General features: G+C 46.9%; 1 protein-coding gene and 1 long non-coding RNA gene across 6 annotated transcripts in view; one reads left to right on the forward strand and one right to left on the reverse strand.

Annotated features, from left to right (window-relative positions):
• Window positions 1-26,812, reverse strand: part of LOC118375631 (uncharacterized) — a 31,790-nt gene extending 4,978 nt beyond the window's left edge. Inside the window, 27 exon segments of the mRNA XM_052514107.1 lie at window positions 1,582-1,764; window positions 6,309-6,371; window positions 7,048-7,089; window positions 7,463-7,563; window positions 8,827-8,994; window positions 9,262-9,453; window positions 9,651-9,863; window positions 9,969-10,181; window positions 10,387-10,590; window positions 11,651-11,902; window positions 12,051-12,266; window positions 12,488-12,709; window positions 12,924-13,151; window positions 13,307-13,549; window positions 13,773-15,143; window positions 15,291-15,428; window positions 15,784-16,047; window positions 18,522-18,635; window positions 18,757-18,932; window positions 21,643-21,893; window positions 22,248-22,338; window positions 25,340-25,522; window positions 25,524-25,547; window positions 25,891-25,966; window positions 26,055-26,097; window positions 26,399-26,503; window positions 26,757-26,812. Of these exon segments, the coding sequence (XP_052370067.1) occupies window positions 1,582-1,764; window positions 6,309-6,371; window positions 7,048-7,089; window positions 7,463-7,563; window positions 8,827-8,994; window positions 9,262-9,453; window positions 9,651-9,863; window positions 9,969-10,181; window positions 10,387-10,590; window positions 11,651-11,902; window positions 12,051-12,266; window positions 12,488-12,709; window positions 12,924-13,151; window positions 13,307-13,549; window positions 13,773-15,143; window positions 15,291-15,428; window positions 15,784-16,047; window positions 18,522-18,635; window positions 18,757-18,932; window positions 21,643-21,893; window positions 22,248-22,338; window positions 25,340-25,522; window positions 25,524-25,547; window positions 25,891-25,966; window positions 26,055-26,097; window positions 26,399-26,503; window positions 26,757-26,810 (5,430 nt within the window). The 5' untranslated portion in view covers window positions 26,811-26,812.
• LOC127927565 (uncharacterized) lies at window positions 10,597-11,644 on the forward strand. 5 transcript variants are annotated; one of them, XR_008128009.1, is made up of 4 exons: window positions 10,597-10,800; window positions 10,863-10,952; window positions 11,139-11,228; window positions 11,377-11,644. It is a non-coding gene; the product is annotated as an uncharacterized LOC127927565 (long non-coding RNA). The 5 variants fall into 5 exon arrangements; XR_008128011.1 differs by having other exon boundaries at window positions 10,863-10,907; XR_008128012.1 differs by having other exon boundaries at window positions 10,597-10,755.
• Window positions 26,813-27,608: the final 796 nt, after the last annotated feature.

Genomic DNA, 27,608 nt, shown 5'->3' on the forward strand with positions numbered 1-27,608 from the left:
ACAAAAACACCTATTAGTGGAACCTGCACATATCAAAACTGTTCCTACTGTAAAAAGCCACCTGACAACTGTCATTGTCAGACGCACCTCGTCTAGTCCAGATAATCAGATATACAAAAACAGAAGTGGGGTCATCGTCAAGTCTTTAAACTTTTTAGGAAGGAACAACAGTCTGTAGGAACAGTCAGGAAGAGTTGGGGAGGGGGGGACTGAGCAAGATACACAGGAAGTAAGAGTCACATGACACGAAGCAGCTTCTGAAGTAGAAGAAGATGATGATGAAGAGCTGTGATGAAGAAGAGAAGAAGAAGGAGCTAGAGGTTGATGGCCTGCCTACACACATCCCTCTCTCTGGTCCTCTCCCTCTGGGCTGGCTCGAGGGGCCCCTAGGATGCCACCTCAGCTGCGTTTAGAGTAGAAGTCTTGCAGGGGGCCACGCGGAAGGCGGATGGCGAACTGAGGGGAGAAGGGTGAGGGTGGAGAGGGGGAGAGAGATGAGAGAGGTAGGGGATGTTGAAATGTCTGATGGGTAATGGATAGGAAGGCTATGCAAAGCTGTGTCATGGTCTAAGAGAGGAAGAATGGAGAACGCATGTCTGAGTTGGACTAGGTGGTTATGGGTAACCTGTGGGCCTTCAGACTCTTCAGTTGTGGGCTTGGGGACAGGAGTATCAGTACACGGAATAGCAAAGCAAAGTGAGAAAAAGGAAGTGTGGGAAAGCAGAGTTAGGGAAAGAGGGGCAGTATTTGGGAGAAGGAGGCAGGATGGAGAACATGAAGCAGAAAACAAGCACATCACTGAGGGAAAGAGGAGACAGGAGGACAAGCACACAGGTCAACTCTTCTACTCCAAGGTCATGATCTTCAAGTCACAGGGTCATGCAGTTTCTCTGTCCAATCAGGTCTGGTTGTCATGCACTGAGGGGAGGGTCAGACTAAGGGACAGCCAATGAATGAGGAGGTAAAGACAGAGCTGGGCTTAGAAACCTGACCAATAGGCTCAGACACCACATGCCCAAACCATAAGTCCCTTCCTCACAACAAACAGCTGAACATCCAGACAGACTGGGCCATAAGGTGAACAGACTGATCTGTTCCAATCAGTCTGGACAAGGTGTTCTTCAGTTGGCCCATGCAAACAGAAATCTTTCCATTTTAGTAGGGTAGTAATGACAGAAAGCCTTTCATAGACTAGATGGGTCCGGTTGAAGACAAAAGGCCTTGCTCAAAGACATGCAATAAGTGTTTGCATCGCATCAACACAAACCAAGAGGAACAAAAAGTAGAACCACAGGATGGTGTTGTGGTTCTCCACCCCAACACATCAACTCAGAGAACACAACAGACAGCCATACAGAGGGAAACGTGTGGTAGGGTACTTCCATTCAGTCAATTCAGGAATATATTCACACATTTAAATTTCTCCTCATCTCCCAAATTGACTTGCATTGAAATGTGTGCTAACATCCATTCCTTCTCTGTGGAATGGGAGAGCTGGGAAGCTGGCGTGAACTACAGAGAACTGAGGGGAGGGGTGTGTGGTGGGGTACGGCACAGTGTCTGGTCTGAGATGGTACTCACCCCGTCGGCATCAGGTAAAGGCTGTCCGTTGATGCCCAGGCTGCGGAAGGGGGAGTGAGTAGACAGGCGCTTGTCCCATTCACTAGGCCCCCGGAACTCTGGGACAGACGCCATGAAGTTCCTCTTCAGCTCACTGATACTAGTATGATGCCTGATGAGATCCTCCTGGGGCTTCTCAAAGTCCTGGAGGGAGGGAGAAGTGGAGAGGGAGGGAGGAAGGAGAGGGGGAGTGAGAGAGGAGAGGAGGAAAAGGGAGGGGGAGAGAGGTAGTGAGAGAGGAGAGAGAGGGAGAGAAAAGGGAGGGGAGAGAGAGAAGATAGGGGGAGGGAGACGAGGAGAGAGAGAGAGAGAGAGAGAGAGAAGAGAGATGAGAGGTAGAGTGACAGAGTAGAGAGAAAGTGGAGAGAGAGAGGTGTCAGAAACAATGTCACTAGAACATGTTTAGATAATAAACAATGTCAACCAAGCAGAGACTTTTGCTGTTCTATTTAACTCAAAGCTACAGCGTTAAAGCAGGCAGGAAGGTCAGATCGAGATTCTCTGAGCTCTCATTGATAAATCAACCCGTTCAATTAGTGAGCAGTAGAGATCAGGAGGTAGCGAGGTGATGAGAGGTCACAGAGAGAGGTAGAGAGAGGTATCTGTGGCTGGAGAGTGATGAGAGGTAGAGAGTCATTTATTCACAATGAGGTAGACTGGGAAGAGAGAAAGGGCCACAAATAGAGAGAGAAAGAGAGAGAGAGAGAGAGAGAGAGAGAGAGAGAGAGAGAGAGAGAGAGAGAGAGAGAGAGAGAGAGAGGTAAAGTGGAAAATGACAAACATTTGGTTTGGAAAATAGGTGGAGAAGAGGAGTGACAGAGTAGATGTGTAGAAAGTGGAGAGAGAAAGCAGGTGTGTCAGAAACAATGTCACTCATATGAACATGTTTAGATAATAAACAATGTGGCCTGCCCAAGCAGCAGGTGACTTTTGCTGTTCTATTTAACTCAAAGCTACAGCGTTAAAGCAGGCAGGAAGTCAGTTCATCAGATCGATTCAAAATAAAATGGATTCTCTGAGCTCTCATTGATAAATCAACCCGTTCAATTAGTGAGCAGCACTATATAGAATCTGATCAGGTTACAAATCACAGCGGATGAGAGCGAGGTGATGTTAGCACACATTACTTTGGTCACAGACGCAGATGGTCACTATGCAGCAGACAGCAGCATCCTGTATCTGTGGCTGGATGAATCTTATGGTGATGAGAGCAGTGGAGCTCTTAGACGTCATTTATTCACAATGACATGAATATATGACTGGGAAGACATCATAAACTAGATTCAGAAAGGGCCACAAATAGTGGAGGAGCTGGTGAGTGGAAATGGAGATAGTGGTGGTGCCTATATGGAGTATGGAGAGGGAAGGTTGGTGGTGGCCTGCCCTATATGGAGTATGGAGATGGCAGAGTGGTGGAGGGAGGGTATGGAGATGGCAGAGTGGTGGAGAGGGAAGGCTGGTGGTGGCCTGCCCTATATGGAGTATGGAGATGGCAGAGTGGTGGAGAGGGAAGGCTGGTGGTGGCCTGCCCTATATATATGGAGATGGCAGAGTGGTGGAGAGGAATGGATGGATGGAAGAGTGGTGGAGAGGGAAGGCTGGTGGTGGCCTGCCCTATATGGAGTATGGAGATGGCAGAGTGGTGGAGAGGGAAGGCTGGTGGTGGCCTGCCCTATATGGAGTATGGAGATGGCAGAGTGGTGGAGAGGGAAGGCTGGTGGTGGCCTGCCCTATATGGAGTATGGAGATGGCAGAGTGGTGGAGAGGGAAGGCTGGTGGTGGCCTGCCCTATATGGAGTATGGAGATGGCAGAGTGGTGGAGAGGGAAGGCTGGTGGTGGCCTGCCCTATATGGAGTATGGAGATGGCAGAGTGGTGGAGAGGGAAGGCTGGTGGTGGCCTGCCCTATATGGAGTATGGAGATGGCAGAGTGGTGGAGAGGGAAGGCTGGTGGTGGCCTGCCCTATATGGAGTATGGAGATGGCAGAGTGGTGGAGAGGGAAGGCTGGTGGTGGCCTGCCCTATATGGAGTATGGAGATGGCAGAGTGGTGGAGAGGGAAGGCTGGTGGTGGCCTGCCCTATATGGAGTATGGAGATGGCAGAGTGGTGGGAGAGTGGGGAAGGCTGGTGGTGGCCTGCCCTATATGGAGTATGGAGATGGCAGAGTGGTGGAGAGGGAAGGCTGGTGGTGGAGATGGCAGAGTGGTGGAGAGGAAGGCTGGTGGTGGCCTGCCCTATATGGAGTATGGAGATGGAGAGTGGTGGCAGAGGCTGGTGGTGGGAGAGGGAGATGGCAGAGTGGTGGTGGTGGCCTGCCCTATATGGAGTATGGAGATGGCAGAGTGGTGGAGAGGGAAGGCTGGTGGTGGCCTGCCCTATATGGAGTATGGAGATGGAGATGGCAGAGTGGTGGAGAGTGGGAAGGCTGGTGGTGGCCTGCCCTATATGGAGTATGGAGATGGCAGAGTGGTGGAGAGGGATATGGAGATGGCAGAGTGGTGGAGAGGGAAGGCTGGTGGTGGCCTGCCCTATATGGAGTATGGAGATGGCAGATGGAGAGGGAAGGCTGGTGGTGGCCTGCCCAGAGTATGGAGATGGCAGAGTGGTGGAGAGGGAAGGCTGGTGGTGGCCTGCCCTAGTATGGAGATGGCAGAGTGGTGGAGAGGGAGGCTGGTGGTGGCCTGCCCAGAGTATGGTGGAGAGTGGGAGGGAAGGCTGGTGGTGGCCTGCCCTATATGGAGTATGGAGATGGCAGAGTGGTGGAGAGGGAAGGCTGGTGGTGGCCTGCCCTATATGGAGTATGGAGATGGCAGAGTGGTGGAGAGGGAAGGCTGGTGGTGGCCTGTGGAGTATGGAGATGGCAGAGTGGTGGAGAGGAAGGCTGGTGGTGGCCTGCCCTATATGGAGTATGGAGATGGCAGAGTGGTGGAGAGGGAAGGCTGGTGGTGGCCTGCCCTATATGGAGTATGGAGATGGCAGAGTGGTGGAGAGGGAAGGCTGGTGGTGGCCTGCCCTATATGGAGTATGGAGATGGCAGAGTGGTGGAGAGGGAAGGCTGGTGGTGGCCTGCCCTGGAGTATGGAGATGGCAGAGTGGTGGAGAGGGAGGCTGGTGGTGGGCAGATGGGTGCAGAGTGGTGGAGAGGGAAGGCTGGTGGTGGCCTGGAGTATGGAGATGGCAGAGTGGTGGAGAGGGAAGGCTGGTGGTGGCCTGCCCTATATGGGTATGGAGATGGCAGAGTGGTGGAGAGGGAAGGCTGGTGGTGGGCCCTATATGGGTATGGAGATGGCAGAGTGGTGGAGAGGGAAGGCTGGTGGTGGCCTGCCCTATATGGAGTATGGAGATGGCAGAGTGGTGGAGAGGGAAGGCTGGTGGTGGCCTGCCCTATATGGAGTATGGAGATGGCAGAATGGTGGAGAGGGAAGGCTGGTGGTGGCCTGCCCTATATGGAGTATGGAGATGGCAGAGTGGTGGAGAGGGAAGGCTGGTGGTGGCCTGCCCTATATGGAGTATGGAGATGGCAGAGTGGTGGAGAGGGAAGGCTGGTGGTGGCCTGCCCTATATGGAGTATGGAGATGGCAGAGTGGTGGAGAGGGAAGGCTGGTGGTGGCCTGCCCTATATGGAGTATGGAGATGGCAGAATGGTGGAGAGGGAAGGCTGGTGGTGGCCTGCCCTATATGGAGTATGGAGACAAGATGTCAGGAATGTAATGGCTGGTGGTGGCTTGCTAACACTCAAATGGCCGAGTATGGAGATGGCAGAGTGGTGGAGAGGGAAGGCTGGTGGTGGCCTGCCCTATGGAGTATGGAGATGGCAGAGTGGTGGAGAGGGAAGGCTGGTGGTGGCCTGCCCTATATGGAGTATGGAGACAGAACAACATCTCAGCTGCAGTGGTGGAGAGGGAAGGCTGGTGGTGGCCTGATCAGTAACAGTATCTACAAACACCACAAATGAAACACTCCTGGCTCCCTTTCATGGAACAGAGTGGTGGAGAGGGAATGGTGCCTGATGGAGTATGGAGATGGCAGAGTGGTGGAGAGGGAAGGCTGGTGGTAGCCTAATGGTTAGGAGCGTTGGAAACACTTTCTACTGTATACCGAGGAGAGAGGTGAAACAAGATGCAGGAATGTAATGGTAATGCTTCTACTAACACTCAAATGGCCGAGCTGGAGACAGAACAACATCTCAGCTGGTACAGTAAAATCTCAAATGTCTGGCTCCCTTTCATGGAACTGCCCAGGGTAGCCTAATGGAACAGGCAGTTAACCCGAGCTGACAAGGTACAAACTGTTCCTAGGCTGTTCCGTCATTGAAAATAAGAATTTGTTCTTAACTGACTTGCCTAGTTAAATAAAGGTAAAAAAAATAAAAATAAATGTCTGGGGAGAAGAGACCACAATCCCAATCATATACTTCACGAGAAGCAATCAGGAGATATCAAGTACTCAACAACATTTCCCTGAAACAAGTAGCTCGCTGTGTTGAGTTAATATCACCACACACAAAGCAAATTAGAGGTTACACTGTCAAAATCATCTACTAGCAAAAGCAAAGACGACTATGTAATACACAAGATGTGAATCAGTAATGTCACATGCAAAGCAGCCTGTTGTATTATAGCAGCCAGTAGCCAAAGAGCACGAAAACAGTGTACAGAGACAGATCTCCAGAAGACGGGGAAACAAACCTCCAACATTAAAAGACTATGTCTGATATAAATTGAGTCACCCTCAGTTCTCTTAGCTCTTTTCTGTGAAGGAACAAAAAAGGAGAAAGGTGTGGGTTACACAGGTTCCACGTGACATCATAGCAGACGGCACAACGTGGACATGCATTGTTGCATGGGGAGGGGGGTGGTGAGGGGTCTGCATGCAGAGTGGCCTGGGGCCACAAGGGCCTTGGAATCCCAGATGTGCAAAGCAGGGGACCCAAGACAGGGCTATTAGAGTGGGTGTCTTGAAGGGGTGGGGGGGTAAAGGTGAAGGGTCAGGCAGGGATACAGTACTCGATAGAAACACTAGTCATCATGAAAACCTAGTCCTGTGTCATGCATGTAAATGCAGCAGCCAATGAGGAATCTTCTTTCAACATTCATTCCTCAAAGGCCCTAACTTTTCTTCCTGTCTGGACTGATGTGCAAACCAAAAGCATATGTAATGTATCTCATATACGTCATCTCAGTCTGCACATGACCAATACCAATGCTGTTGTCATAGACAATGTCTGACTTGAACATGAGGTCAACTCAAAGACCTTGTAGTTTGTGAGCAGTATTCAAGTGAAACCAGGAGAATAAAACGAGGAGAGGGTGAAGTTAGTCTTATGGATGGGAGACTTGGCACTGGTGTAAGTTAGAATGGGAGTGGAGTGACTACAATACTAATATAGTGCGCAAGCAGGAGTCGGGACAAGGTCAAAGGTCTGACCTTCCTCATTTGAACCGGCTCCTCAGTGTCCGTCTGCTCAGACTGGAGTTACCCCAGGCATGGAGGAGGAGAGAAGGTATAATGGTGTTAGAATCCTCCACGAGGAGCCTCGTCCCCGTCCATAGCAGAGCCACCTGAGGAACTTGTGATCTGAGGTGTGTCTTTGTTACACGATCATTACTGTGACCAATGGAGGGCAGAAATGATGATGCACAGCTATTCTATTTATAACTATAGAAAAATCAGCATTTTATACTTCTCTTATAAATAATACTATGTGATGAATATAGCAATATCGCTGCTGAGACCAGTCTATCTGTAACTTCTATGACCAGTATATCTGTGTGTGAGGGTGAATGATGATGATCCCTGTACGGCAGGGGATTGTGGGAGTTGTAGTTCCTAGGTGCAGTACCTTGACCTCGGCTGAGCCCTCGTCCACTGCCTCCACGGTGACCTGCAGCTTCCTGTCGTCCTGGCGGGCTGGCAGCCTGATGGGGTGGAGGTCTGGGGCTGCTGGAGGTCCAGGGGGCCATGGGGATCCCTGCTTCCATCAGGGCTGCCTGGGAGAAGACTGGGGCGCTGACCGGACAGAGGGAGTGTTAGTATTTAGATAGTGGTTTTGGGCGGCCTTGTGGGTGGCCAGGAGAGAGACCACTGGCAGGAGAGAGACAGGACAGAGGGAGTGTTAGTATTTAGATAGTGGTTTTGTATATAGGGCAGAGGGAGTGAGAGAGTGGTTTTGACAGGACAGAGGGAGTGTTAGTATTTAGATAGTGGTTTTGTATATAGGGCAGGAGAGAGACAGGACAGAGTGTTAGGAGTGTTAGTATTTAGATAGTGGTTTTGTATATAGGGCAGGAGAGAGACAGGACAGAGGGAGTGTTAGTATTTAGATAGTGGTTTTGTATATAGGGCAGGAGAGACAGGACAGAGGGAGGTAGTATTTAGATAGTGGTTTTGTATATAGGGCAGGAGAGAGACAGGCGTGCTTTGAGACCATCAAACCCGGTGTAGTGACAGGTAAACACACTGACAGAGCGCAGAAGAACATCTTGAACATCCACATATACAAAACAAACTTATAATCAACTCCACACACACACACACACACACACACACACACACACACACACACTGAGGCCAGGGCACACACAGACTTCAGGTACACACTGTACCTTCACAGGCCAGCTCAGTCTAGTCTAGAATGAGACTAGCAAGGGGAAAAGCTTGTTTGTATATAGGGCAGGAGAGAGACAGGACAGAGGGAGTAGATGAGAAGCAACTGTTGGTTTTGTATATAGGGCAGGAGAAGCAACTGTTCACAATATAGAACAGGCAGCAAAGCATGGCCATTACTTCTCAACCGTAGCCAACGATGCAAATAGCAGAAGTTGTCCTGACTCATGGGGTTAATAACCAACGATGCAAATAGCAGAAGTTGTCCTGACTCATGGGGTGGTATTTATAAGCTAGTGGTTTTGAGCACGCCTCACTGTGGTATAGTATTCTGTATTTAAATAAAGCCGTTAAAAGGAAAACTAAATATGTAAATAAGCAAAGCATAACCAAAGACCCATTGGTTCGTCAAACAACGTATTTTTTCAGGGGAAAATCCCATGACAGAGCACAACCACGTTGTAAAAGTGTTGGACGAATGTTAATGACTTAAATGTAATGTAATGTAGTCAGCTTTTGTGGTAAGTTGAGGTTGGAGAGCGGGTGTGAGATCAACATATTGTTTTAGGGCAGCACGCAAAAACTCAAGATGCAAAGTACCTGCAACCGATTTTTTCTCCCGCAACACAAACCAATGGTCATCCACATCTCTCTGGGGTTGTGTTGTTCTCTTCTCCTCCTCAACCACCACTCTGGGTTTGGGCTGAGCGGCTGGACCTTTGACCACAGTTATGTCAGTATAGACCTGGAGACGCTCACGTTGAGCAACTGATACAAACACACAAACAGAGCTCTTATCTAAGACACAGCTTACATGCATCGTTAAAGTATCAGTAGAAGACCATTTTGCAAATCTCAAAAAAATTCAAAACAAGCAATAGTGATCTCAATCTGCGATTGAATTATTCCAAATAGGTATGCCGGACAAAATGAACTGATATTTTTGGTAGTTTCAGTCTTTTGGTAGTCTCAGTCTGCAGCTAAAATGAGCCGGAAAAGCAGGGGATGGGGAAATGAAGAGATGGAGGGGTACCTAATTCTTTAGGGGCAGCATCCAGCAGGACAAACCAGTCATCGTCCACTCTCTCTGTCTCTGAGGCAGTCTCTGCTGCAGGGTCCTCTCCTCTCTCCACCTCTCCTCCACTATCGTCACCCTTTTCTGGGTTCTCTGCTCTGTGCTCGTCACCATCACATCAACCACAGGGGCAGGTCTAGTTACCACAGCAACTGATACAGACAGACACAGAGTACCCAGGAGACTTGACTATGATACTCTTACCATTCACAGATTATAACACACACCATCTGATTGTGGCCAAAGCTGCACATATCTGATTAGAGACCCTTTACGACACATCATTATAAAAAATATATAGGGGAATGTGAAGCACAACCGAGCTCAGGATGATGTGGTCAGTGGGTACCTGTTGGCATTTTCACAGGCTCTTGGCGAGAGGCTTCAAAGAGCATGAACCAATCATCACCCTCCCCTCTCTCTTGGGGAGGCAGTGTTTTCACCAATTCAACCTCCGGTTGACGTCTGTCCTCCACCACTCTATGTGGTTTCCTAGTTTCCTCCACCACAATCACTGTTCTCCGGGGTACCAGCTCTATAACCTCTCTGTCTACATGGAACGCTGAAATAAAACAAGGATAACAGGCTTATCAATGCCAAGTAATACACAATCTGGGTTCAGCGTTTTACCAAAGAAAAGGGGCAGACGGTGGTCAAGCAGCAATACCCTTGGGTGTGGTCAGTATCTTGGAGGGAGCGCGGTCCCAGAGCACAAACCAATCATCATCCACTTCTTTAGGTGTTACCACAGGCCCCTCCTCCATCTTAACAGTCTCTTCCATGATCCTCACGGTCTTTGGTGGTTTCTGTTCCACTATCTCCTTCACCACCGTAACAGCTGTGGTGCTCACATCAGAGTAAATCACCACCACTGGTGCAGCTGATAGAGACAGAAACACAGCCCAACAGTCCACAAGGGATCAAGTCTTTTACTAGAACATGTAAATATAATAGTGTAATCCTTGCCAAAAGCTTTTGTGGATAGTCAATAGGCTCACACAACAATTGAGAGCCTTTGGATGCAAGATAAGGGTTGGTATTTGTATTTCGAGTGGCCAACAGCAAGCTTAGAATGGTCAAAGTACCTGCTACTGTAGGGGCAACATCCAGCTGCAAAAACCAATCATCATCCTGCTCTCTCTGCTGTTGTGTTGCCTTACCCTCCAGGGCAACGTCTTCAGGAAGTGATTGGACTGCTTCCACCACAAACACTCTTGGTTCAGGCTCAATGGTCAGATGTTTGGCTGGCACAACCTCTGGGTATACCCTATCGCTAACAGCCAGGGAAACTGGAGCAAAAAGACACACAGCGAGCTTGATATACCACAACTACTATTTGAGGGTCCTGTTGATGATTAACCAGTCATAACCCAAGAGATATCATATTCCTAATTCACACAAGAAAAACACGTAGGTTTGGTTAGTTAGCTTGTTGGCAGTACTGTATGTCCGAGGTACCTGGTGGTTAGTTAGCTTGTTGGCAGTACTGTATGTCTGAGGTACCTGGTGGTTAGTTAGCTTGTTGTTGGCAGTACCTGGTGGTTGTATGTCCAGTACTGAGGTACCTGGTGGTTAGTTAGCTTGTTGGCAGTACTGTATGTCTGAGGTACCTGGTGGTTAGTTAGCTTGTTGGCAGTACTGTATGTCCGAGGTACCTGGTGGTTAGTTAGCTTGTTGGCAGTACTGTATGTCTAGGTGTCTGTATGTCTGAGGTACCTGGTGGTTAGTTAGCTTGTTGGCAGTACTGTATGTCTGAGGTACCTGGTGGGTTAGCTTGTTGGCAGTACTGTATGTTGGTACCTGGTGGTTAGTTAGCTTGTTGGCAGTACTGTCTGAGGTACCTGGTGGTTAGTTAGCTTGTTGGCAGTACTGTATGTCTGAGGTACCTGGTGGTTAGTTAGCTTGTTGGCAGTACTGTATGTCTGAGGTACCTGGTGGAGGTACCTGGTGGTTAGTTAGCTTGTTGGCCGTAGTGTGTATGTCTAGTTAGCTTGAGGTACCTGGTACCTGTGGTTAGTTAGCTTGTTGGCAGTACTGTATGTGAGGTACCTGGTGGTTAGTTAGCTTGTTGGCAGGTACCTGGTGGTTAGTTAGCTTGTTGGCAGTACTGTATGTCTGAGGTACCTGGTGGTTAGTTAGCTTGTTGGCAGTACTGTATGTCTGAGGTACCTGGTGGTTAGTTAGCTTGTTGGCAGTACTGTATGTCTGAGGTACCTGGTGGTTAGTTAGCTTGTTGGCAGTACTGTATGTCTGAGGTACCTGGTGGTTAGTTAGCTTGTTGGCAGTACTGTATGTCTGAGGTACCTGGTGGTTAGTTAGCTTGTTGGCAGTACTGTATGTCTGAGGTACCTGGTGGAACCCCAGCACGTTCTTCACGGATGGCATCCAACAGAACAAACCGTCCATTTCCCTCCTCTCTCTCTGCTGGTGGTCTCTGCTCTGGGATGATCATCTCTGACTGGAGGATCTCCTCTTGCTCTCCCCACCTCTCTTCAACAATAGTCACCCTCTTCTTAATTGTTCTTTCTATGGTCGTCACATCAACTACAGAGGTGGTCTGGCTTAAATCTGGATATACCGGAGTATGCTCACCAAGAGCAACTGATACAGACAGGGGAAAGTCCTTTAGTTTAGGGACTTTACCATGTTCTCCAAAGTTACAAAAAACATAGTTTATTCTCAGTCAAAGCTGGGAAATGTACACATCTGCAACTGTACAAAGATTGTGGCAATTAAGCAGGAACGGTACCTGGTGGTACAATGATCGGCTCCTCACGGACATCAGCAAACAGTGTAAACCAATCATCATCTCTCTCTGGTTGTCGCTGCCACTCCTCTACTTCCCGTTCCTGTTGTGGCCTCGTCTCCTCCACCAGAACCACCACTGGCTTCTGCTGTTCAGCCTTTACCTCAACCACAGGGCTGATCACATCTGGAGAAACCGGTGTTGGCTCTGCTGGAGCGACTGATACAAACACACATAGTACATACCCTTCAGATTCAGCTAGATTTGTTTGGCTCACAAAAAGCCATGTCATCAAAGATCATATTCCCAGATAAACATTCCAAAGTTCATATGGGAAAAGCACTACGGTTAGTCTGCGAGTTTGGTGAGGTGAGTTGAGTTGGGTATATTTTTGATGGAATCAGGGGCTGAGGCGCAAAGCCTTGAATTGTATGGGGTACCTGGTGGTATATAGGATGTTTCTCTGAACACGACATCCAGTTGCACAAACCAGTCATCGTCCATCTCTCTTGATGGCTGTGGTGGAAGTATAACTTCTTCTTGACGTCGCTCCTCTTGCATTACAGTCACCCTTCTCTCCTCTCTCTGCTCTACTGTCGTCAACTCAACCACAGAGGAGACGCTTTCCTCAGGGTATACCGGAATACGCTCTTCCACAGAAGCTGATACAAACACACATTCCTCAGATACTGGAAGATAATTGAAATTACTACACAAAGCAATGTATCTGAAGCCCTTCTCTTGGTGGATAGTCAAATGTCTTGTTAGTTATTCTTATTTTAAAGTTTTCTGCAGCGTATGAAGCACAGGCTCAGGGGAGATGTTGTTAATATTGTGGTGGGACTGGGAAGCAGTGCATGAAAATCATGGAAATACCTGACGGAATCACAGATGGTTCTCTGGGAACAATGTCCAGCAGAACAAACCAGTCATCTTCCATCTCTCTCTGTGACGGTTTCTGTTCCAGACGGCTCTGGTCTTCCTGTACCTCCATCTCCTCCACTACAGTCACCCTGGTCTCCTCTCTCTGCACCACTGTCATCACTTTAACCATGGAAGAGATGGTTTCATCTACGTACACCTGAACTTGCTCTTGCAAAGAAGCTGATACATAAAGACACCATGAACCGTGAGAGACATGAAGTTCAAAGCCTAGTTCGATGATTAATCAGTCATTGTAGGCCAGTTGTTTCAATCCATAAAATACCAATAATTGAGGCATAGCACAAGCAGCAGGGCTTGATGAAAGTTCTTCATACCTGAAACTGGTGTGGTTGGTACACCTGAAGGAACACGATCAGCCAGGTCCAAGAGCATAAACCAATCATCTTCCTGCATTTGCCACGGTCTCCGTGCTTCCACCAATCCCGTTTCAGGCTGTTGCTGTGTGGCCTCCACTTCAATGCATTCCCTCTCTGGTGCTCTCTGCTCGACCGTGTCTACTAACACCACAGATAATCTTGTGGAGACCACAGGCACCAGAGCGGAGTCGGCTGGCATGACTGACAAAGTAGAGACAGCAGTTCTCTCAGCCACACAAATCCATACTGCACCAAAGGTTTATCTTTCAATTGAAATGGAAATTTCAAGAGCTGGTTATCTTTGCGGAGGGAATGTTTGAGATGGAATTGTCGGTAATTGTGTGGGTGGTGGTAAAGCAAGCGTTTCCATAACGGTTTCAATGGTGACGGGGAGAAGCAAAGCTGATTGGTTGATGGGACCTACCTGGAGGCTTATAAAGAGTCTTGTGTGGGAGGCTGTCCAGCAGCACAACCCAATCGTCCTTGTCTTCTGGCTGGGATGGCTGCATATTCACTTCCACTACCTCTTCTTCTTCTTCTTCTTGGGGCTTCTCCATTTGTCTGACTCTATGTGGAACCCTCTCCACATCCTTTCTGAATTTCACCAAAACTTCCCCCTCTGTATAAAAACCATCACCCAGCCTTTCCTCTGATAAAATGTCATCTGATGACTTTTCCTCGAGTGTCTTCTGTGTTCTCCTCATTTCTTCCATTATTCTCACTGTTTTCTTGGTTTTCACCACAGTCTGCTCTCCCTTTGGCATCCTTTCCTCCGACATCTGCCGCATCCTATCCTCTAGACCTCCTTTCACCTCTATCAATCCCTCGCCTGAAACTTTCACCTGTTCCACTCTCTCCTGTTTCTCCTCCCTGACCTTTTCCTGTTCTTGGAGCCACTCCTGCTGAATTGTAACTATCGGTAACCCTAACTTCTCTGCCGCAAATAGTTCATTGAATTTCACCATAAGTTGTCCCTCTTTATAAAAATGGCCTCCTATCTGGTCCTCTGACAACTTCTCAGATGCTTTCTGCTCTAGTTCATCTGGAAGACTCTCATCCTGTGTCACTATAGTCACCTTCTTCCTCCTCCTTTCCACTCTTATCTCTCCTCTCCTTTCCTCAAGCCCCTCTGTCAACCCTTCCACCAAAGCCTGATGCTTCCTCTCCTCTAACCATCCTTCATCCTCTTTCAATCCCTCGTCTGAAACCGCCACCTGTTCCACCGTCTCCTCCTCCATCCCTCCTTCTTGTTGCCTCATCTCTTTCACTATAGTCACACTATTCTGGGTCCTCAAATCTACTCTCCGTACCATAGAGGTGCTCGCCACATTTGACCACCCTTCTTCAGACTCCTCTGCCTCTTCCATACTCTCCTCTTTTAGTCCCTCATCTTCCCCTGACTCATCTGGCAGCAATCCTTTGAGAAACACCTCCTTTATCTGCTCCTCCAACTCATCTACTTCCTCCACATTCTCTTCCGCTGCCTCTACCACCTCCTCCTCTACTTCTACCCCTCCCTCCTCCTCCTGCTGCTGCCTGGCCTCCACCTCCTCCTGTATCCTCTCCTCCAGCTCATCCACCTCCTGCAGCCGTTCTTCCAAAACCTTCACCTCCCTCAGTCTCTCATCCAGCACCTCTACCTCCCTCAGCTTCTCCACCAGGAACACCCCTTCCTGGAGCCTCTTGATCACCTCCCTCCTCTCCTGCCTAGTCTCCTCCTTCTCCAGGGAGACTGAGGGAGAGACTGAGGAGGGGCAGATTGGGGTTATCAGTATAGGAAGAAGAGGAGTGTAGCCTATTTAGTGTGGTGAAACGTTCAGAATGTTAGACAGAAATGTATGATTCCCTGTTCTACCAGACAGACAATCATGTCTGTTCTGCAAAACTCTATTTCTGTGCTAATGAACAACCGCTAGTGAATGTATATAGTATGACGACTCACATGGAGGTGTGTCTGCAAACTCAAAGCTGCGGTCCAACTGCATGACCCAGTCATCACTTTGTTCCTGCCTTGGCTGTAGCAGCCTCTTCAGAATGTTGGCCGTGGCCACCTTTGCCACCTGGGCAGAGCGGTATTTGACTGAGGACATCACAGAAACATTTAGAACAGAGCGGATCCCTTACATATGGAAAAATAACGTAGCACGTGAGCACACTGCAAACAGAGGATCATCAGCAAAGCATACTTACCACAGTATCACAGCTCTACATCAATGAGGGCCAAGCACCATTGATAAGATAGCAACATTAAATAAGCCAGTACATGACAGAGCAACATCTTTAAAGATGTCATCACGGTCAGTGGCGAGCTTAGCAGGTTCACCTTCCAACACTGTAAACTTCTAAAGCACACCTCGACGGAGGATTCATTGTCAAAGCGAGGATGCACACAGCGACAGCTACACCAGGTACAGAATGAGGTTAACAACAGATACCTGGCGGTTTCATCATGGGGTAGGGGACATAGGGAAGGGAGGGTCGTCTGCCCAGCAGGACAGACCAATCCTCCTCTTTCTCCTCCTCCAGTCTCCCCTGCTGCTGTTCATCAGACACTCGTCCCTGCCATGTCTGACTGACAGTCCGACTGACCGTCCAGCCTGTCTCAGTCTCCTGCCATGCCTGTCTGACTGTCTGGACAGACTTGCCATCATCCCAGCTCTGAGTAGAAGTCTCCACAGAGAAAGTCTCCCCCCCTCTGGCTGTTGATAGAACATGAGGTAATGGTGTTACTGCAGGAGTTAATGGTGAAGTTCGATGGAGGAGAGAGTAAGGCAAAGCTCCCCTCCACAGCTCTGCATTTCAGGGGCTTTCAGAGCAAAGCTCCCCTCCACAGCTCTGCATTTCAGGGGCTTTCAGAGCAAAGCTCCCCTCCACAGCTCTGCATTTCAGGGGTTTTCAGAGCAAAGCTCACTGATTTAGTAAGCAAAGGGAATTCAATGTATCTGGCAGGCAGATAGCAAATTAAGTTAGTACGAGACTACCACACAATTCTCTGATCTGCAGAGCTAGACGTTTAGTTCCAAGCACAGGAACGACAGTCTCCTGGACACAATGATGTCCATCATCAAGCACGAACCAAAGAACTGAAGGCTCTCTTTAACAAGCAACACAACACGAACCAAAGAACTGAAGGCTCTCTTTAACAAGCAACACAACACGGACCAAAGAACTGAAGGCTCTCTTTAACAAGCAACACAACACGGACCAAAGAACTGAAGGCTCTCTTTAACAAGCAACACAACACGGACCAAAGAACTAACAAGCAACACAACACGGACCAAAGAACTGAAGGCTCTCTTTAACAAGCAACACAACACGGACCAAAGAACTGAAGGCTCTCTTTAACAAGCAACACAACACGGACCAAAGAACTGAAGGCTCTCTTTAACAAGCAACACAACAACACGCTCTCTTTAACAAGCAACACAACACGGACCAAAGAACTGAAGGCTCTCTTTAACAAGCAACACAACACGGACCAAAGAACTGAAGGCTCTCTTTAACAAGCAACACAACACGGACCAAAGAACTGAAGGCTCTCTTTAACAAGCAACACAACACGGACCAAAGAACTGAAGGCTCTCTTTAACAAGCAACACAACACGGACCAAAGAACTGAAGGCTCTCTTTAACAAGCAACACAACACGGACCAAAGAACTGAAGGCTCTCTTTAACAAGCAACACAACACGGACCAAAGAACTGAAGGCTCTCTTTAACAAGCAACACAACACGGACCAAAGAACTGAAGGCTCTCTTTAACAAGCAACACAACACGGACCAAAGTACTGAAGGCTCTCTTTAACAAGCAACACAACACGGACCAAAGTACTAACAAGCAACACGCACGGAAAAGAACTGAGCTCTCTTTAACAAGCAACACAACACGGACCAAAGAAGGCTCTCTTTAACAAGCAACACAACACTGACCAAAGAACTGAACTTTAACAAGCAACACAACACGGACCAAAGAAAAGGCTCTCTTTAACAAGCAACACAACACTGACCAAGGCTCTCTTTAACAACAAACAACACGGACCAAAGAACTGAAGGCTCTCTTTAACAAGCAACACAACACGGACCAAAGCAACACAACAACTGAAGGCTCTCTTTAACAAGCAACACAACACGGACCAAAGAACTGAAGGCTCTCTTTAACAAGCAACACAAAGGCTCTCTTTAACAAGCAACACAACACGGACCAAAGAACTGAAGGCTCTCTTTAACAAGCAACACAACACGGACCAAAGAACTGACCAAAGCTGAAGGCTCTCTTTTAACAAGCAACACAACAATGGAGAATCAAAGAACTGAAGGCTCTCTTTAACAAGCAACACAACACTGAGACCAAAGAACTGAGAGGCTCTCTTTAACAAGCAAACTACAGTATGACCAAAGAACTGAAGGCTCTCTTTAACAAGCAACACAACACGGACCAAAGTACTGAAGGCTCTCTTTAACAAGCAACACAACACGGACCAAAGTACTGAAGGCTCTCTTTAACAAGCAACACAACACGGACCAAAGTACTGAAGGCTCTCTTTAACAAGCAACACAACACGGACCAAAGAACTGAAGGCTCTCTCTTTAACAAGCAACACAACACGGCCAAAGAACTGAAGGCTCTCTTTAACAAGCAACACAACACGGACCAAAGAACTGAAGGCTCTCTTTAACAAGCAAACACGGACAACACTGAAGGGCAACACAACACGGACCAAAGAACTGAAGGCTCTCTTTAACAAGCAACACAACACGGACCAAAGAACTGAAGGCTCTCTTTAACAAGCAACACAACACGGACCAAAGAACTGAAGGCTCTCTTTAACAAGCAACACCAAAGAACACGGACCAAAGACTCAAGAGCTCTGAAGCTGCTGTTAGTCAGTCATAAGCTGTTAGAAGTGAATGGAGAATCAATGTAACTGTGATTGATTGGCAGGTCATTCTGAGCTGCCCTTGGTGAGACACCAGCGTTGACCCAAGCTGGCCTGAGATTAGGCCTCAGCATAAGGGTTGGAACTAATGAGATGAGAGGACTGACAGAGCGCAGGGTTAGATCAAGCTGACTCAAAGCTACAGTATGTAGTTCTCTAGCAAGGCTGAACTGAGGTTGCTCTATGTAAGCGGAGTCAAAGCTTCAATGATGGTCCACATGGTTCCTGATTGGCTACCTGGTGAAAAGAAAGTCTGGGGTTGGTCAGATCCCAGCATGAAGAACCAATCGTCATCCTCGGTCTTGTTTGGACTAGCAGAGAGCTGCGAGGCTTGGAGATCATCATCTCCAGCTACAAGAATGGGACAAGTTGGTGAGAGACTGATCCTGAAGTCGTGCGCGCTGGCATGAACACACACATTCCCACACACAAAAAAGCACATACTGTAATACACGCATACACACACCCACACCTTCGTCGATGGTGCGGGACAGCCTCTTGCTGGCGGACCGGGTGAAGCGCGGGGCGGGCCGGGCGATCATGGAACTGGCCTGGCGGGTCTGGGCCTGGGTACGACCACTGTACCTGAACTTTGACCCCAGCGCCAGGAACCGGGAGCGGGACGACGGGGGCTCCACGGACGACACCCTGGGGGAGGAGAATCACGCAGTCACTCACAGTTTCTAGACATGCTTATTATAATGATTTGGTTTCATAGTTCATAATAGCTTGGCCAGTGATGTGATGAATCAATAAATCACATCACTGGGCCAGCCGAACTCCAGCTTTAGTAAAAGCTTAGTCATGTTCCTCCAATGGCATACGGCCAGGTGATTTAGACCAACCTCATGTTACCTGAACCATCTTAATCCAGAGCTCCTCCTGTAAGACGGACTTGTCACGTACAGTGCTGTGAAAAGGGTTTTGCCCTTTTCCTAATTCTAGACTTTGTATATTTTAATACTGAATGTTATCATATCTTCAAACAAAACATAATATTAGATAAAGGTAACCTGAGTGAACAAATAACACAACAATTACATACTTATTTCATTTATTTCATGAACAAAGTTATGCAACACCCAATGTCTCTGTGTAAAAGTAATCGCCCCCTTACACTCAATAAATGGTTCTTCCACCTTTAGCTGCAATGACTCCAACCAAACGCTTCCTATAGTTGTTGATCAGTCTCACGTCTCTGTGCAGGAATCCCCTCCCCCAAACCATCACACTACCGCCACCATGCTTGACCGTTGGCATAAGGTTCTTACTGTGGAATGCAGTGTTTGGTTTTCGCCAGGCATAATGAGACTTTGACTCATCTGTCCATAAAACGTTCTTCCAAGAGTCTTGATGATCATCCAGGTGCTTCTTGGCAAACTTGAGTCATCTTTTTGGACAAGATGGGTCCCATTATGTCTGGCGAAAACCAAACACTGCATTCCACAGTAAGAACCTCATACCAACGGTCAAGCATGGTGGTGGTAGTGTGATGGTTTGGGGTCAGGATGGTGGTGGTAGTGTGATGGTTTGGGGTCAGGATGGTGGTGGTAGTGTGATGGTTTGGGGTCAGGATGGTGGTGGTGGTAGTGTGATGATTTGGTGCTTTACTGCCTCAGGACCTGGACAACTTGCCTTAATAGAAGGAACCATGAATTCTGCTCTGTATCAGATAATTCTACAGGAGAATGTCAGGCCATTCGTCTGTGAGCTGAAGCGTAGCTGAGTCATGCAGCAAGACAATGATCCAAAACACACATTCAAGTCTACATGAAAATGGTTAAAAAGCAACAAATTTGAAGTTTTGTAATGGCCTAGTCAAAGCCCAGACCTAATCCAAATGGAGATGTTCTGGAAGGACTTGAAATAAGCAGTTCATGCTTTGAAAACCCACAAATGTTGCTAAGCTAAAGCAGTTCTACATGGAAGAGTGGAACAAAATTCCTCCACAGTGAGAGATGTGGTTGAAGATCTGATAACATTCAGTATCAAAAATATACACAAATAGAGAAAATCCGTAAGGGGGCAAATCATTTTCACAGCACTGTAGCAGAGTTAAACTACCAGCGGTGCTAATAGAGTTACTCTCAGAAAGGTTATGCTGCAGGGGCCAATTAGAATGCACAAGGGATTGGTAACCTGAGAATAGCCCCCTGTTGTCGGGCAGTAATGGGGGCAGATGACAGAATTAAATAGAACACATTTATTGTATCTCTATGGAGCAGATGATCCAGGAAGTGGAGTAGGTAGAAGTTGCCCGCCCGTAACCGCTGATATGGGATCAGATATTGTTTTAACGTCCTAATGGTTAAGGTCAGGATTGGGGAGTAGGATAATCTGATCCTAGATCTATGGTTAAGGGTAACTTGTTAGTTGGAAGCAGGGTGAGTAGTGGTGTAGCGGAGGTTAAATGCACGTTGGCTCGACTGAACATTTTAGAAGAAGAGAAACGTTTGCATTTATAAGCCAATTTCCCGAAATTCTACAAATTTCTCCATGGAGCGAAGAGACATTTTTGCAATTGTAAGGCGAACTTCCTGCAATCCTACACATTTTGCCATGCAGCTAAAACGGTTGCAGTTTTAAAGCAAATTTCCTGGGATTCTACATATTCTGCAATGGGAACAGAGAGATTATTTTGCCATTTAAAAGCAAATTTCCTGGGATTCTACATATTCTGCAATGGGAACAGAGAGATTATTTTGCCGTTTAAAAGCAAATTTCCTGCAATCCTATGCATTTTGCCATGGCTAATGCTGTGTTCTTTCCCTCAAACATAACGAAATCTCTACTGTTAAATGAATTGTTTAGGGATTTGTCAATTCTCCCTGACTATCTGGTTTTTGTTTAGCTGATTGTTAGTTCTCAAAGATAATATTATTAGACCATTATAGGCAAAGCCCTGTCTAACCCGGGGGAGGGGGGTCTACTAAGCTATATGGAATTGTTTTAAGAAGATCATACCAAGGATCATTTAGCTATTTGATTTTTAATTTTAAGACCCTTGAAGTATACATCTTTTATTATTATGAATGAATTATTTGATGAAAATGTGTATTTGGCCTTACTGCTATTAGCACATACAACACATAGAATAACAGATACATGGAGCAACAGATAATCCCCCCCAGAACATCTAAAGGAAGTTTGTTCTAACGTGTCTGTCCTATATCTGAGAGATAGAAGATAGATCAGGAAACATGTATTTAACCCCTAAACAGTCTCAATATATAGTTCCATTCATTTTTTCAACTTAAAGTATAAGGAAATGATTTTACTCACCGTGAACAGCGATCACGGTTTACCCCACCAGCTATTTATTCACCACTGTATCACTGAGGGACAGTGAGTTTCTCACCTGAAGAAGGTATGGTGTTCCACTGAGGCCTTCCACAGCTTCTTGGAGGCCTTGTAGTTGGGCAGCTTGAAGCCGATTGTGCTCTCATACTGTTCTTGTTCAGCGGGACGGATCTTGATGAAGAAGCTGCTTCGCTTGTAGGAGATCTTGAGGACTTTGGGCCAGGGGAAACGATTGATCCTCAGCTTGTCCTTATATACCATGAGACCACCAGAACACACCCCTAGAGTGATGTCCACACCCTCAAGATCCTGTGAGCATGTAGAAAAAGTACATTCGGTAAAGATGATCAATATGTTCTATATACCCTCATCATATACACTATAGGCATCTTTCCGTCACTGTTATTCCTGCATTTACCTCAACATGCCACTAGGAGGCAGCCTCTGCTAGCACAGATTAATCTCTTGTTTGATGATGACAGCGATTTTGTAATTAAAAATCTATGGCTGCTAGAGTTGCCTAACCTTGTTATTCCCAAATCATGCACTTCGATTTGATAGTTTTCTACTTTTTCTGACCGCTCTTAAAAATATATATAAAAAATGTTCCTTCTATAGATAGAAGTGTTCCAGTCCTAGATTCCAGAACATTCTAAAGTGTACCTTGGCTTGGTGCAGATCCACTCCATACATAGACAGCTTCTTGGCATTCTCCAGAAACAACATGTCTGCCTGGGCTGGACTCATGGATCTGGAGACAAACACAGAGATGGGTACAGCAGGTAGCCTAGTGGTTGGATCGTTGGACCAGGAATTGAAAGGTTGCTGGATTGAATCCCTGAGCTGACAAGGTAAAAATCTGTTGTTCTGCCCATGAACAAGGCAGTTAACCCACTGTTCCCCAGTAGGCCGTCATTGTAAATAAGAATTTGTTCTTAACTGACTTGCCTAGTTAAATAAAGGTTACATAGAAGAAGAGGTAATGTAAACAGGTCTGGTGCATGGTGCTTGCAACGCCAGGGTTGTGGGTTCGATTCCCACACAGGGGACAATTACAATAATGTTTGCACTCACAACTACTGTAAGTCTCTCTGGATAAGAGCGTCTCCTAAATGACTCAAAAGTAAACATGTAAGGATGCAAGTTATCAGCTATATAAGTGCAGTTATCAGCTATATAATTACATGTTCATGGTGTGTGTCATCTGTACATACAGTGCACGTGTACAGCAAGGCTTGCCATGTGTAAAACTAGCATATACACAGAGTCTGCTGCTCTTTCCTCCTAAAACCCCACATCTGACCTGTATGTGACATTCTGCCGCTCCATTCTTTATCAGAGCTCAAGTATTTAGTCTGGTCTTTTCTACATTACTCCAGTATATAGTCAGTCCTCCCTAGTCTTTTCTTCATTACTCCAGTATATAGACTGGTCCTCCCTGGTCTTTTCTACATTACTCCAGTATATAGTCTGGTCCTCCCTGGTCTTTTCTACATTACTCCAGTATATAGTCTGGTCTTTTCTTCATTACTCCAGTATATAGTCTGGTCTTTTATTCATTAATCCAGTATATAGTCTGATCTTTTCTACATTACTCCAGTATATAGTCTGGTCCTCTCTGGTCTTTCTACATTACTCCAGTATAGTCAATTCTCCCTGGTCTTTTGTATACTACTCCAGTATATAGTCGGGTCCTCCCTGGTATTTCTACATTACTCCAGTATAGAGTCAGTCCTCCCTGGTCTTTTGCACATTACTCCAGTATAGAGTCAGTCCTCCCTGTTTTTTGTACATTACTCCAGTATATAGTCAGTCCTCCTTGGTCTTTTGTACATTACTCCAGTATATATTCCGGTCCTCCCTGGTCTTTTCCACATTACTCCAGTATAGAGTCAGTCCTCCCTGGTCTTTTCTACATTACTCCAGTATATAGTCTGGTCCTCCCTGGTCTTTCTTCATTACTCCAGTATATAGTCTGGTCCTCCCTGGTATTTCTACATTACTCCAGGATAGAGTCTGGTCCTCCCTGGTCTTTTCTACATTACTCCAGGATAGAGTCTGGTCCTCCCTGGTCTTTTGTACATTACTCCAGTATATAGTCTGGTCCTCCCTGGTCTTTTCTACATTACTGCAGTATATAGTCCGGTCCTCCCTGGTCTTTCTACATTACTCCAGGATAGAGTCTGGTCCTCCCTGGTCTTTTGTACATTACTCCAGTATATAGTCTGGTCCTCCTTGGTCTTTTCTACATTACTGCAGTATATAGTCCGGTCTTTTCTACATTACTCCAGTATATAGTCCGGTCCTCCTGGTCTTTTCTACATTACTCCAGGATAGAGTCTGGTCCTCCCTGGTCTTTGTACATTACTCCAGTATATAGTCTGGTCCTCCTTGGTCTTTTCTACATTACTGCAGTATATAGTCCGGTCTTTTCTACATTACTCCAGTATATAGTCTGGTCCTCCCTGGTCTTTTCTACATTACTCCAGTATAGAGTCTGGTCCTGCCTGGTCTTTCTTCATTACTCCAGTATATAGTCTGGTCCTCCCTGGTATTTCTACATTACTCCAGTATAGTTCAGTCCTCCCTGGTCTTTTCCACATTACTCCAGTATATAGTCCTCCCTGGTCTTTTGTACATTACTCCAGTATATATTCCGGTCCTCCCTGGTCTTCTCTACATTACTCCAGGATAGAGTCTGGTCCTCCCTGGTCTTTTCTACATTACTCCAGGATAGAGTCTGGTCCTCCCTGGTCTTTTCTACATTACTCCAGTATATAGTCTGGTCCTCCCTGGTCTTTCTACATTACTCCAGTATAGTCAATTCTCCCTGGTCTTTTCTACACTATTCCAGTATATAGTCTGGTCCTCCCTGGTCTTTTCTACATTACTCCAGTATAGAGTCAGTCCTCCCTGGTCTTTTGCACATTACTCCAGTATATAGTCGGTCCTCCCTGGTCTTTTGTACATTACTCCAGGATAGAGTCTGGTCCTCCCTGGTCTTTTCTACATCCAGGATAGTTCCAGTACTCCAGTATAGAGTCAGTCCTCCCTGGTCTTTGCACATTACTCCAGTATAGAGTCAGTCTCCCTGGTCTTTTTCTACATTACTCCAGTATATTGTCCTCCCTGGTCTTTTCTACATCATAGTTCCAGTATATAGTCAGTCCTCCTGGTCTTTTCTACATTACTCCAGGATAGAGTCTGGTCCTCCCTGGTCTTTTGTACATTACTCCAGCGGTCCTCCTGGTCCTACATTACTCCAGGGGTCCAGGCCTCCCAGGTCCTTGTACATTGGCCAGAGTACAAAGAGAGTCCTCCCTGGTCTTTACATTACTCCAGGATAGAGTCTGGTCCTCCCTGGTCTTTTCTACATTACTCCAGATTCTCCCTGGTCTTTTGTATACTAGTAGATGAAGATTCTGGTCCTCCCTGGTCTTTTCTACATTATTCCAGTATAGAGTCTGGAGAGGAGAGAGAGAGTCTTCCTCCCTGGTATTTCTACATTACTCCAGTATAGAGAGAGAGTCTTTTCCACATTACTCCAGTATAGAGTCTGGTCCTCCCTGGTCTTTTCTACATTACTCCAGTATATATTTCTGTCCTCCCTGGTCTTTTCTACATGATAGTTCCAGTATAGAGTCTGGTCCTCCCTGGTCTTTTCTACATGATAGTTCCAGTATAGAGTCTGGTCCTCCCTGGTCTTTTGTACATCATAGTTCCAGTATATAGTCAGTCCTACCCTGGTTCTTACCTGTATGTGGTGCAACTCCATGACCTTGTCCTCCAGCTCTTTGCCCTGTCCCGGGGCCAGCCTCAGCTCCTTGGTGTAGTGAGAGCCGTGGACCTCTGGATCATACTCCCCCAGCTCAGACTGGGCCGGGTAGGAGCCTAGCATGGCCAGAGTTACAAAGGAGCATGGCAGCAGGCCACCAGATGGGGTGGAGCTGTAGACAGGAGTACCTGCAGAGGGAGGGAGAGAGAGGGAGGGGTGAAGATGAGAGGAAAGAGAGAGAGAGAGAGAGAGAGGGTGGAGAGACGAGAGAGAGGGGGTGGAAGATAGAGAAGGGGGTGGAGGGTGAGGACAGAGGGGGGAGAGAGCAGGAGCAAGAGAGCAGCGGGGGTGGGAAAAGAGGAGGGGGGTGAAGGTGAAAAAGAGAGAGAGGGGTGAGAGGTGGAGAGAGAGAGAGAGAGAGAGAGAGGAGGGGGTGGGGAATGGGAGTGGAGAGGGAGAGGGAGGGGGAATAACCACTGACACCCTGAAATTGAGTTAACGGCAGATATTTAGATGTGTGTGTAGATTAACCTGGTGAGGTCTTCTGTGAGCTGAGCTGGATCAGGAGGGTAGAACTTCACGTTGAAAGTGAACTCGTATGTATAATCTGGAGATGAAAATACAGTGTGAGTACTGTTGGTCATTTGAGTTAGAAACATGTATTTACTGTAGGTCATCGTATTGACATCACCCACCTGCCACCTGTTTCCGGATCTCTTTGGAGGCGTCCAGCCATGTCTGTAAATGACAGCGGGAGAACAGACTCAATGAACGCCATCGTACTGTAAGAAAGTCATTTTGCCCTATGTGGTGAAACTGCACCTTCCATCCTATAGGTACTGTTTCTCTAATGGGCAAGAACATGCAGTCAAACTACACGCAAAAAACAACACACTCACTGAACATATCTTTCTCCCAAAGGAAATCTCCACAGATGAGATGCCATCTACCCTCCTTTCACTTGGAAGGTTAAGATTACTGTTCACCACTTCACCCTAGATTAGCACCCCATTCTTAAACCAGGCAAAGTTTACTGTACCCTGGAAGTGGGGGTATCCCAGACGGCCAGGCCACAGTAGTCTCTCTCCAGCAGGTTGAGGTGGTCACACACCTTCACAAACAGATCCGAGCCTGTCGCATGTTTCTACACAGGGAGACAGAGAGGAGATCAATCACACAAACATTCAGTAAGAAAGAAATATTACTGGTTGTACGCATAACCAATCACAAATAAGCATTCAGTAAGGAATAAATATTACTGGTTGTACTCATAACCAATCACAACTATGCATTCAAAAAGATTAAGTCAGAAACAGAGTTGATGGGCAATTATTTGAAGTGTAGAAAAGACTAGAACAAGGCTGAAAAGACAACGGTGTATTTGAGAAGTGTCTTACACCGAGCTCACACTCAAACAGAGTGTCGTCCAGGAGGGTGACTTTACACTGCATGATCCGCTGGGCGCTTGGAGGTTTGGCCTCCTCTGCTAAAGCCATCTTGTCTTCTCCATTAGTGTTCTCCCCTTCCCCTCCGTCGCTCTCCCTCCTCCTCCTCCTCCATCTGCTCGGCTGGCTCTTCCTCTGTTTCTTCTTTCTTCTCTTTCTCCTCTACTCCCGCCTCCTTCTCTTCCCCCCTCCTTCTCTACCTCGGCGTTCACCTTCTGCCCGCCTGTGCTGGCTAGGGGGTCACAGAAAGGTCATATGACAGACATGTTGTCAGGATGTTTCATTTCTAATTAAAGACAGTTATATTTATGTAATAGACAGAGTGACTCAAAATATAATGCAGTCATTATCCTCAGGAAATAAGGACAAGTGACTTTCAGTGTAGCTGTTAGAGAGAAGAGCATGGCACGCACTGTAGTCCTTCTTCTGTGTTATAACAAACAACTTTCATACCGCCATGCTCTTCTGTCTTCCAACTACACTACACGCACTGTAGTCCTTCTTCTGTGTTATAACAAACAACTTTCATACCGCCATGCTCTTCTGTCTTCCAACTACACTACACGCACTGTAGTCCTTCTTCTGTGTTATAACAAACAACTTTCATACCGCCATGCTCTTCTGTCTTCCAACTACACTACACGCACTGTAGTCCTTCTTCTGTGTTATAACAAACAACTTTCATACCGCCATGCTCTTCTGTCTTCCAACTACACTACACGCACTGTAGTCCTTCTTCTGTGTTATAACAAACAACTTTCATACCGCCATGCTCTTCTCTCTTCCAACTACACTACACGCACT

Source organism: Oncorhynchus keta, unplaced genomic scaffold (genome assembly GCF_023373465.1).
Source record: "Oncorhynchus keta strain PuntledgeMale-10-30-2019 unplaced genomic scaffold, Oket_V2 Un_scaffold_1526_pilon_pilon, whole genome shotgun sequence".
Taxonomy (NCBI): domain Eukaryota; kingdom Metazoa; phylum Chordata; class Actinopteri; order Salmoniformes; family Salmonidae; genus Oncorhynchus; species Oncorhynchus keta.